Here is an 11,772-nt window from a genome sequence, read left to right as displayed (position 1 = left end):
CTGTAACCGCAATAGAGAGCATTAATATACCCAGGTGACTGATCTACCCCAAGGTTACTCTAGGGCAGAGGGCTGGGGAGAGACATGGAACAGTGCCCTCTGCACACCACTTACAGCTCTATCACAATGGGCCCAGGCTTAATCTCATCCATCTCCATGAAAGCGAAGCACTTGGTGCTGGTGAACCTCTTCTTAGGCTTGTAGTGTTTGAATTCAAAGAAGATAGCTGCACCTGAGGGATGGGATACACAGACCCGTGAACTGTACAGCACTTTCTCCTGGATCTCTGTGTTTTTCACTGATCACCGGAAGCACAGGAGCAAGCACACTTTACAAAGTGACCTGTGTGGAATACGACCAGATGCTGCGGACTGGCTCAAGAACATCAGGTCCTTCTGTAAGTGCAGGCACTAGCGAGTGTGAGTGTGAAACACCACAGGGCACACAAGACATCACAGATCAGCAGTGCCCAAAGAAACTGCTTCAAAAGGCAATGTGACTAGGTACATAGGCGCTGAAGAGGGTCTCATACAGAAGCCTAACTCTTTCTCTTTCCCCTCAAACAGACCTCGAAATTCAGTATTTGTGAGGCTGAGATTCAAACCCCTTAGCTCGTGCTGGGTCAGGTGTGAGATGCTCCTGCAGTGTTGAAGGGCTGCTCTAGTTCTTCCATGTAAATACAAGTCTGTTCAGACAGTTCCGTGGGTGGGAACTGGCACCAGCTCCCGAGAACAGTGTAACATGGAAATGTGTGTTGACCTTTCCCAGTTTCCTGCCAACAAACTCCAAGGGATGGAAAGCCTTCCCCAGGACATCCAACCGCTGCTACAGGGCTAGCAACAGCCCTCAGACCTGCCAGGAGCACTTGCCAGTGGGAGAAAACTTCCTGCTGTGTCATAGAAGACAATAAAAATCTTACCATCGAAGAACGTTTTGCTACATTCCAAGGCTAACCTACACGTAGATCATACAATTCCCAATCCCGGGGCCGGGGATTTAGCTCAGTGGTTTCGCCGCCTGCTGCGCAAGCGCAAGGACCTGAGTTTGATCCTCGGTTCCAAAAAAACCCCACAATTCCCAATCCCGCAGTTTTACAAAGTACTCACTGACTTGACTTTCTCAAGTCAGTGTCCCTTGACACCACGGGACAGTGCTCTGCCAGGCACTGCGCACACAGACCCAGGGCATTTCTGCCGGCCGGGCCCCGATGCATGCCACATACCTTTGGTCAACTTCTCCACATGCTTCTGGAGCTCAATGTCCACACTGAAGTGAACGTATGTGTCTTCCTTTCTTGAAGCCACCGGAGTGTCCTGCACAGGCGTTAAATCTATGCCGTTCAGGTCTGGAGAGAAACAAGCTTCTGCTTAAGAGCAGGTGCATGTACACACTGAAAAGTGCAGATACCACACAGCCCTAGAGAGGGCTGGCGGGAGCCCCCAGTGCACACGGATTCCCCCGTGGCTGCTGGTGGGGCGGAAGCTGCGCAGGTGGGGCAGGAGACCTTCTGGACGGGAGGAGGCCCTGCCCCGGCCAGATGAATACAGAGCTGGGGGGGGGGGCAGTGTGGCCCGTGCAGGTAAGAGGCTGATTCCCTTACAGGGCAGGCACTACTGCTTTTGTGTGGAATACAAATTTGCAGTGTGGCCTCTGCCCCTCATTTCCAATTTTGATCATGTGCACAGCTTGGAAAGACCCATCTAACACTGTCAGAACTTTCCTATTATAATTAAGTCGGACAACCCAAAATGGCCGTGAGAACTACCCACAGAGCCTTTCATCAAAAAGTAAAATGTAGGGGCTGGGGATTTAGCTCAGTGGTTCTGCCGCCTGCCCCACAAGCTCAAGGACCCAAGTTTGATCCCCAGTACAAAAAAAAAAAAAAAAAAGTAAAATGTCGTATACATCATCTAAGTCCTGGTTAGAGTTACTATAACACAGTTGACTTAAAACACCAGACAGATACTAACTTGCTGTGTACGGTTTTATTTCCAAGATCCAAGAGTCCCAGTTAATCAAATCCAACATGGACTCATTTAGTGACTCTGCATCTATGCACTGTCCCACAGCACTGTCTTGGGGCACTTAATTTAGTATGCTGGACTATCTCAGCTCCCAAAGCCACGTCTCAGCCCAGCATGTATGTAACAGCGACCTAGCACCTACTGCATTATCACTGAGCAGTTCTGAATGTCGCAGAGCACATTTCTGAATGGGTTATGAAGCTTTGCAAATGGCACAAGAACGAAGAGCCAAGCCCTCTCCCAGGCTGCACACCCGCTGAGTGGCCAGGCCACAGGTCAGTGCCACCGACCAGAGCCGTGGTCCACGGTCTCCTCACAGTGGCACTTTCCTCTATGGCTGAGCCCCTTTTCCTCCTCTGGGTCTGAGTTTATTTCTACGACTGAGGAAGTTCTTCCATTTCATTTCACCCCAGATCTTTTCCTCTGATTTGCCTCAAACTACAGACTAAGTGATTCACTTGTATTATGGGATTATTGCTAGATAATGGAATGACTTCATCCTTAACCATTCTATTATTGTTGTTGTTATTATTTTTCATTGTAGTACCAGGTCTCACTGTCTTTCCGAGGCCAGTCTCACACTCTTAGGCTCTAGTGATCATCCTGCCTTAGCTGCCTAACCAGCTGGGATTACACACTTGGCAACCAATAATTATTTAGTGATTTACATAAAATACTTCATATGTTCAGCAACAACAAAAGAACTTAACCACTAGTTTCCTTCCTTCAGATTGAAAAAAATGTTTTCAGGGAATAACAGCTGCTACACTGGACAGGGGAGAAAAACAAATCCCACAAGAATCATACTTCCTGCCTGTGGTAACAGTGCTCAGTGAAGGATCCAGGCACCGGGACGCCCAGGGACCACATGAGGGTCGGGTGCTGTGGCTGAGCCTGCCTCCCTGTCTCCATTAACCACGCTCTGGAGGACTGGTGCTCACTCCAGCAGGACGAGTGTCAGAAACCTGTCCGGGGCAGGGAGGCGAGGGTGAGGGGACAGGACACAGGGCTCTGCTGGGGAAACCACACGCCGGTGGCGTGGGGGTGGGGACTCGTTAACCTGCACCAGCACTGCAGCTGCCATTAGGGTAACGTGGACTCTAGTCAGCACCACGGACAGTCTTGGAGAACAGCAAGACACCCAAGGGTGGGAGAGGACGAGTAAGACGGGAGGGGACGTAAAAAGGACAGAGGCTTGTGCACCTGTGCCAACTCCCCACGGTGGATGTAATCACTTATGCTGCCAAGACAGACTAATAGAGCATCCACGGTAAAGAAAAGAAAACGCCGTAACAGTAATTTTAAAAGAACAAAAAAATACAGAAAGTCAATCTCAAAAGCAAGGGCATAAGTTATAAAAAGGAAAATATTTTCAATAAATTTCCCAGAAATGTTTATAGTGATGGAGCAATGATTTCTTGCAGGAATTTTGCCTTATTGCAGAATGAATTAGAATGAGTTGTCATAGATACAAGACCACCTCTCAAAGAAACTGACAAATTAGAAGTCATGTGGTAAAAAGAGGGCAAAAGGAGGGAGTCGTTACCCTTTACGCTGACTGTCATATAGGGATCGATGCACTGCCCGGCGTCTTTCAGCCCAATTTTCTCAATTCTGATGGTGAGTAATGTCATGCCCGGCTCTGACGGCAACCTTGGTAATAAAGTACCTGGCAAGAAGCCACAACAAAAGTCAGCTCCGCCAACAATTTCAAGAGTAAATGCTGTTAACAAGCACAGAAATATTTTGCCTTGCTCTTCACTTAGTAACTAGATAAGCATGATGTATTTTGGTCTCCAAACCTCCCGAACACTTGTTATTCTGTGGAGTTGTCTTTTATACACAACACACACGTGCACTTCCCTAGCTCATCACTTTAAGGCAGAAATTAATTCAAGCACACTCAAGGAAAGCTCAAGTTAAAACTTCACGTCATTCAAGTTATAAATAACCACATAATAATATATAATGTATACTCTTCATATGCACTCACGTAGATGTAAGAAACTTTATACCTCAGTATGAAATTGCTTTTTAAATAGTTATCCTAAAGTTTAAGAAGTGTAGTGTCAGATCAACACATCCTTTAGTTACTGCTCATAAAGGATGTAAGTTGCAGTTTAATATTTATGTATCTAACTAGGTCACTGTGCTCTCACTTCCCACCCCTCCTCACCTGCTGGGCACCACTTAGCCTTAGAAGTCCCTGCCACAGACAATGTGACACGAAACCACAGAGTGGACTATATGGCTGAGTGAACTGCAGCACCCAGGTCACTGCAGGATACACTCAGGAAAATTCCCAGGAACTAATGACTATTTCCACAATACATGGTTAAATTAGCGAATATATCAAGGTAGTTCACATTAGCAGATGAAAGGAGAAATTTTCATAATCTTTTCAATAGACGCAGAAAAAGTTTTCAACTAAATTTGAAATCCAGTCTTGATTTAAAACATTCTTAGGAATTTTTTGTTTTGTTTTGTTGTTTTCTGAGATAAGGTCTCACTATGTAGCTCAGGTGAACTCCTGGCAATCCTCCTGCCTCAGCCTCCTGACTGTTGGGATTACAGAAATGTGCCACTATGCCCAGTATTAGCAATGTTTTAAAGGAATCCAGCAAAGGTAAGGTAGCCAGAACCAAGGCTTGGAGCTCAGGTGACCCACACAGGGAGAGTGCATGCTGAAAGCCACTGTGCATCCTTGAACGGACAGCTTTCTGATGATCTGTCACAACAGCCTCCTCCACAGAGAGGTCCCACGTCGTACAGCCCTGAGGCAGCCAGTGCAGGACCATGCACACATGGGGCCTGTTTTCAGTTTTTATGTCCTCTATTCACGAAATCTACCAAGATTGCCTTTAGAAACATTAACTTCTACTTTGGCTTAAGCAAGTAATAACTGACTTAAATATAACAGAAATGTACTGGGGATTTAGCTCAGTGGTGCTGTGCCTGCCTGGCAAGCACAAGGTCCTGAGTTTGATTCCTGGTACCAGTCAGTCAATCTATCTATCAATAGATAAATAAATAAATAAATCAGACACAAATGCATTGTGTGCCTAGTGAGACTAAAAGTTTTTAAAAAGATCTAATATTAAGGAAGCTAAGCTAAGCCTAACAGCCTCTTACTCTTTTCAAGAAAGGTTGGATAACTCAGTTTTAAATGAGAAGAAACTACTCTCAGTCATACCATAGCCACATACTGTACGCATCTCTTTAGCTTAACAGTGGAAGTAGCGACGGTGTGTGTTTGTCAAAACTTACAAACTTCACATAAAATGACTTTTCCGTATGTAAACAATACCTCAGTAAAACTGACTTGGGGGCAGTGCTTTTTGAAACAGGGTCCATGGAAAGGAAAAGTTATGAGAAATGGAAAAATGGAAACAAAGTCTTTGTAAATAGGGACGGGAGGAGGGGTGAAGGGAGTGCAGGGAATGGGGAAAAAATAAGAATCATGAAACAGGGTCCTACAGCTGGCTCTGAACTCACTATGTAGTCCTAGCTGGCCTCAAACTTGTGATGATCTCCTGCCTCAGCCTCTCAGAATGCTGGCATTACAGGTGTGCACCACCATGCCTGGTTATACCAACCTGCCTTTTCAAAAAAGTTTATAAAACTTACAATTAATAAATTACACAAAAATACTGGTAATAAAAAGTCATAATCTTAGAACCACACTACACAATAACGTAGCCATAGCTTAGTCATCACTGAAACCTTGGATTCCCTCAGGGTAACAAAGCAACTTTTTCTTACTATATGATTGAGTTAAAGGTTAAATGTCTTCTTGCTATTTTGATGTCATTTTTGCTCTTTTTTTCCATGTTTACTATACATCAGTGCTGTACATGTTACACTCACTGTGGGGAGCTGGCATATGTACGCAACACACCTGAATCCTTTTCACTTCCCCCTGCCCTCTCTTCCAGATGTCACTGTCAATGAGTATAATTTTATAAATTTTTTTTTCAGTGACACTTACAGCCCTGGATAGCATAGTTCCAAACCAAGTACAGCCAAATAAACTACACACACTCTTTCTTACTCTGAGGGGGGAAAAAAATTCAGGGTCTAGAAAGGGTCAGTGAGCTTCTTGTATTTCTAAAATGAGATATCAAACTATTGTACCAGAACACAAACATCTAAATTCAGCTTGCATTTAAAGGTGCATAGCTTGTGGACTTAATTCACAGCGGAAGTTTCTCTTCAACTCAGCAACCTGAGCCAGTAAAGACCTTCCCTCTGCATCTCATGACTCACCTCAGCTGCTTCAAAGGCCTTGTCTACTACAGAGATACAGCAAGGGCGCAAACAAGCAAGCAGACAGAAATTTACACAGCTGCAACTGCATTGTCTGCAGTACATGGTTTGAAAAGGGAGTAAAGATCACTGAGTCAGGAAAGCATCACAGTTATTTATTTCACCATCACAGCAATCTTGAAATTTCCCACAATAATGACAAATCTAAGAAAAATACAGCTTTCTCTTCATAAACCAAAGCAGAGTGGAAATAATGGCTTGTACCAAGGAGACATTATGGACAGGAGCACCTGCCATCGACAGGGCCCAACACGTTTTCAGTGATCCCATGAGCGAGTCGCTCTGAGCCCAGAGGTCAGATGCAAGAGCCCAGTTGCCTGTCTGTCCACACCTACGCTGCTTCCATTCCAAGTGCCTCCTCCCCAAGGAGTATTAGAAGTGCTGGACTATTATGAAATAGTAATAGATGCATGACACATGACACACACATTGCACTGAGCCACACAGTGTACCGTCTAGTCCAAATGCATTACAATTTTACAGCATCCTGCTGTACTTCCCAAAGTGAACTTGTTTACCAGCAATAAACACTGCACAGTGCATAGAAACAGAACAAAGTAGAGCCAGAAGTGGGAGAGAGAAAAAAACCTACCCAGAATGCCTGCCTGGGTTGTTACAGGGAGGGAGATGCTCATGGAGATCCTCCCTCCGTAAGAAAGAAAGGCTTCTTACTTCTCTCAGACAAGATGAGGACAACTGCTCAGTTCCTGCTCCCTCGGCCCACACTCACAAGAAGCTGCCTAGGTGACAGCACTGCCCTCTCCGGAGATTTCCTCTCCTTTGCTGACTTGTTGCGTACTGGCGCTATGACAACTCATAACCACCAGTGCAGCGATACGCTGGACCTTGCAATGCCTCCTAGGGCGTCTCTGAATATGCAGTGGTTTTAGCGCCCTGACAGACAGGAAGACGCTGTCCCACTACACTAACTCCACTGCTGCACAGCAGGCCACGGACACTTGCTTCAGACTGGCACAGGCTCCAGAGAGCTTCATTCCCTACTAGCGAAAGTTGTCCCAGTACCCGAGCCGCGGTGTAGGTAGCAGTCTCCCTGAGGTACTCACCCGGGACTCTAGCAGGAAAGGAGTCCGGAGACCCTCCTCCAGCGCCACCCTCTTCCTCATCATCTTCAAATTCCAAATGCTCTTCTTCACCAGGTGCTAAAATTCTCCTACATGAAAAAGGACAGGAAAATTAGTGAGCCACAACAGGTAATACACGAGTGAAGCTTCGCAGATACTCATTTCTCAAGGCACAGTGCTGATTGTTTTCAAAAAGCTGTACACTGGCAGCAATGTTGATGTCAATGACATCACTGCTCCCAATGACACCGATCACACTGATCACACCAGCACTGACACACAAAGACATAAGTAACCAAAAACAGGTGTAAAATAGGAAAGTGAAAAGTAAAATATGGATGCTTTTTAAAAATTTTACCTTAATGGGACAGGCTGAACATCAAATGGGAATTCTTTATTATATGTAAGAATATTCTTTAGGACTAGAATAAAAAGATAAAAAGATGTGAATTCTTCTATGAATAAAAACTAAGTATTTTATCTTAAGTGGATCTTAAATGGCTAATCTTTAATTATCTTCACTATGCACATTAATATGCTTTTAAATCCCCAGCCTATCATTACACAGCCACTGTGGACTTGTCCATGGAAGGTCTTAGCAAAAATGGGGTAACCGAGAGAGAGTACTTCTTTCCCTCAGTACTCTAATGAAAAGACTGACAGCAAAGATGACCCATTTGTGAGAGATACATGAGCACATTTTACTCTCTGTCGTAAATTTCCTCTGAACACCATCAAGCTGGTAAGGTTTGTAGCTGCAAGGTTCTAATTCTCATATAATCATACAAATTAAATACGTTGTAGACACACACATGTATACATACACAAAGTGGGATCTATCCTCAAGAGAGGCCTTCAGACAACATGGCAGCACTTCCTGTGTCCTGGCTATGGTTGACTAACACCTCCATGACCATATTCTGGCATGCCAGCTCAGAGAGATTCTGGAGTCCTGCCTGTATCTGGACAAGCACGACACGTGTGCAATGCACTTCTTAAGGACTCCAAGTAACTATCCACAATTACATCAAGGTGAATTCACAGCATGAACTGGGCAACCCAAAAGGCTGCCATGATCTTGTACTCAACTTATTCAGCCTTTAATTCTGGAGTCTTGCAGTTAGTGCTACAAGAGGTATAACACACTGGCACCCACAGGAGGCTGCAATTACATGATTTATTCCAATAGGAGTCACTGTTGCTTATCAAAATGACCCCCCCCCGCCCCCCTTCTAGCAGTACTGGGAACAAACCCAGGGCTTTCACACTGAGCTAATCTCCAGCCCTTTCTTCTTATTATTTTTTATTTTGAGACAGGATCTTGCTAAGCTGCCCAGGCTAGGCTCACACTTGTGAGCCTCCTGCCTCAGCCTCCCAGAACGCAGAGATTACAGGTGTGCATGACCACACCCAGCTTTATCAGACTTCTATTCTATGTGGTCTACTAAATCATCCAGTGAGAAGGAAGTTGGATACATGTATGTAGATTCTTATTCATTCACACCCTCTCTTTCTCCCTTCAGTCACACTTCCTTTCTTAACAAATGCATGCTGGGTGCCACAATGTACCAAACATTGTTTTAGGTACTAAAACAAATAGAGTGATCAAGAATTCATATCTGAATATTACCCCACAAGCAGGAAAAGCAGACAATAAATATGCTAACAAATAAATAAGACAATGTAAGGCTGGGGTTAGTGTTCTGAAGGACACAAGCAGGATGTGGCGTAGTTTAGCAGTGGGGGCCCGAGTAGAGCACCAAGCTGGGCAGGATAATCCTTTCAAAACTAAACTGTTAGAAGATGAGAAGAAGACCAGGCATGGTGGCACACCCCTGTAGTCCCAGCACTCGGGAGGGGACTGAGGCAGGAGGATTGCTGGAAACTTCAGGCTAGCCTGGGCTACATCCTGAATTCAAGGCTGGTCTGGACTACATGGAGAGACCGTCTCAAAAAACCAAAAACAGAAAAAAAAGAAGATGAGAAAAATCATCCACAAGTAGCTCTGGGTGAAGGAGAACAAGCTACAGCAGCAAAGGCCCTAAGAAGGAAACAGCAGGGTGAGTTCAAGGGCTCAGGTCTGACGAACAAGAGGAAGTAGATGAAGTAGTGCAGGTCAAACCCTGGCCCTTTGATTGTGCCCGTGACCTGGACATGCACAGCCATTCTGAACCGCAGTTCCCCAATCCTAAAATGGGAGTACTGCTGCTTTCATCGGCTGCTAAGAGAACTAAAATTCATTTCAAACACCATGTAAGTGGAAGCCTACACTGGCACACAGTAATTCATTCTCTCCACGGTTTTCCCTATCTAGCTGCTTCAAATCCTAGTATTTCGTATCTCACTAAGAAGCACTATTTTTCTCTCTTAGTTTTTGTTTAAGTTTTTTTTTTGGTACCGGGGATTGAACTCAGGTCTTTGCACTTGCAAGGTAGGCAGTGGAACCACTGAGCTAAATCCCTGGCCCTAAGAAGCACTATTTTTAAAACATAAGAATCTTTTCTAAACTTGTTGCATGTCATTATTAATAAGCTGTTAATTCAGCTCAGTAAATATCACTTCACAGAACTGGATAAGACACTAACAAGGGGGAGTAACAAAAAAGACCATGGGTCATGCGTACCAGACACAAAACAGAGAGATGATCGTGTTTTAATAATAATAAAATGGGAAAATCACTCTTTAAAATATGTCTAATATAACAGCAATTCTTTAAAATTGGAAACTGTATCAGTTATCTTGCGTAAGTATAAAAGAATTAAACAGTATTTTCTCTTCTTAGGTATCAATCTTTGAAAAGGAAATGTTTCTCTGGCATAGCAGCCTCTTGTCATTTTTACAAGTTAGATGCATCCAATGTTTACTCTGTAGGAATAGCTGTGGGAGAAAGAAGGGACCTTTCTTACTACCTCTAATGGTAGGAGGGGCTTCCATTTCCACCAGCTGCGGAACAACAGATTCTAAAGTCCTTCTAACACAGGGCTCTGCCTTACATTCCCAGAGGTCTCCTTCCACCAATTCCAGTATGGGTGTTAAAGGAAGATGTGGAGAAAAGAAGAGACTACTGTGTGTGACCTCACAGAGGCTTCGTTGTGGGCTGGTGCCTGCTGGCTCAGCCAGCCACACTCAATCGCGTGGCCCACGAGGCCTTCTGCCAGGGACACCTGGCAGGCTCAGAGTGCGGACTGGCTCTGCCCCGATGCTCACACTCTCAGAATGACGCACACACAGACATCAAAAAGTGCTCTGCTTTTGTGGCTGCCACGCTCCATCATAGGGGCAGGCAGGCAGGGCCGCTGCTCCCAATTCTCCGAGGCTGTGTTCCACACTACTGGGAGAAGATTCCCTCAAGACGCTCACTCCTATTCAACTCAACACAAACTCGCCAGGTTCCAACTGAACACAAAGCACTGAGTGGGCCTACAGGGATAGACAAAGGTTATTCCTGATCTCTTTGAGGGGTGAAACAAATACACGTGAGAGTGATACAGGGAAGACCAATTCTGGATATAAGCAGAGAACGCAGAGTTTAGTTATGGCTGAAGAAAGCAGCGACAGCTTTCAGGGGAAGGAGGGATTTCTGTAGAGCCTTGAAAGATAAATTAACAGAAGGGAATTTCACAGGGTTCAGGTGGGAAGAGAAGCATGAGACAGAAGCAGCATATCATAAGGATTAAAAAAAATGATGAGGCCAGGGATTTAGCTCAGTGGTTCCTCCCCCTGCCTCTCAAGCTCAAGGTCCAGAGTTCAATCCCCGGTACAAAAAAAAAAAGAGTACTTTCACCGTCATTGTCTTAGTATAAGTTTCAGACAGCAGTTTCAAGAGATTTACAAAGTAAGCCAGCTAGGTCCAACATATTGTAAGTTACATTCATTAATTTTCCTTAGAAGCTTGACTGCCGAGTGTGGTGGGGCACACCTATAATTCCAGCACTCGGGAGGCTGAAGCAGGAGGATCACCAGGAGTTCAAGGCTAGCCTGGGTTACACAGTGTGTTCAAGGCCAGCCTGAACTACCCAGTGAGATCCTGTCTCAAAAAAAAGAGAGGCTTGACCAAGGACAAGCTATATGAAGCACACTTAATCTGAAACACAGTGAGATATCAATTTTAGAAGAGGTCTAATTCTTGATAATTATCTCAACAAGTGCTCAGATTTGGTGAATTCAGAATTATACGCACACACACATAAGACCATCGCAGATTTACTTCAATCCTCCACTAACACATGGATCAATCATCTCTCTGGAGCTCGAGCGGAGAACCGTGACGCTCGGAGTTCGTGTCAGTGGCCCCATGCGTGCACAGGGTGCTGGGTTGTGGTTGCAGGCCGTGTGGCCAG

General features: G+C 44.9%; 1 protein-coding gene across 2 annotated transcripts in view; it reads right to left on the bottom strand.

Moving 5' to 3' along the window:
- Nucleotides 1-11,772, bottom strand: part of Aida (axin interactor, dorsalization associated) — a 35,658-nt gene that overhangs the window by 3,889 nt on the left and 19,997 nt on the right. For both annotated transcript variants that reach the window (XM_004867417.3, XM_021246425.2), the window contains exons 5-9: nt 7,791-7,854; nt 7,415-7,521; nt 3,571-3,693; nt 1,223-1,345; nt 115-232 (exon numbers count right to left, since the gene is read on the bottom strand). In XM_004867417.3, the coding sequence (XP_004867474.1) occupies nt 115-232; nt 1,223-1,345; nt 3,571-3,693; nt 7,415-7,521; nt 7,791-7,854 (535 nt within the window). The remainder of the gene's footprint in view (nt 1-114; nt 233-1,222; nt 1,346-3,570; nt 3,694-7,414; nt 7,522-7,790; nt 7,855-11,772) is intronic.

This window comes from Heterocephalus glaber, unplaced genomic scaffold (genome assembly GCF_053883595.1).
Source record: "Heterocephalus glaber isolate CG9 unplaced genomic scaffold, H.glaber_assembly_v1.0 deba00001067, whole genome shotgun sequence".
NCBI classification, from domain to species: Eukaryota; Metazoa; Chordata; class Mammalia; order Rodentia; family Bathyergidae; genus Heterocephalus; species Heterocephalus glaber.
This window is presented reverse-complemented; position numbering and strand designations above follow the sequence as displayed.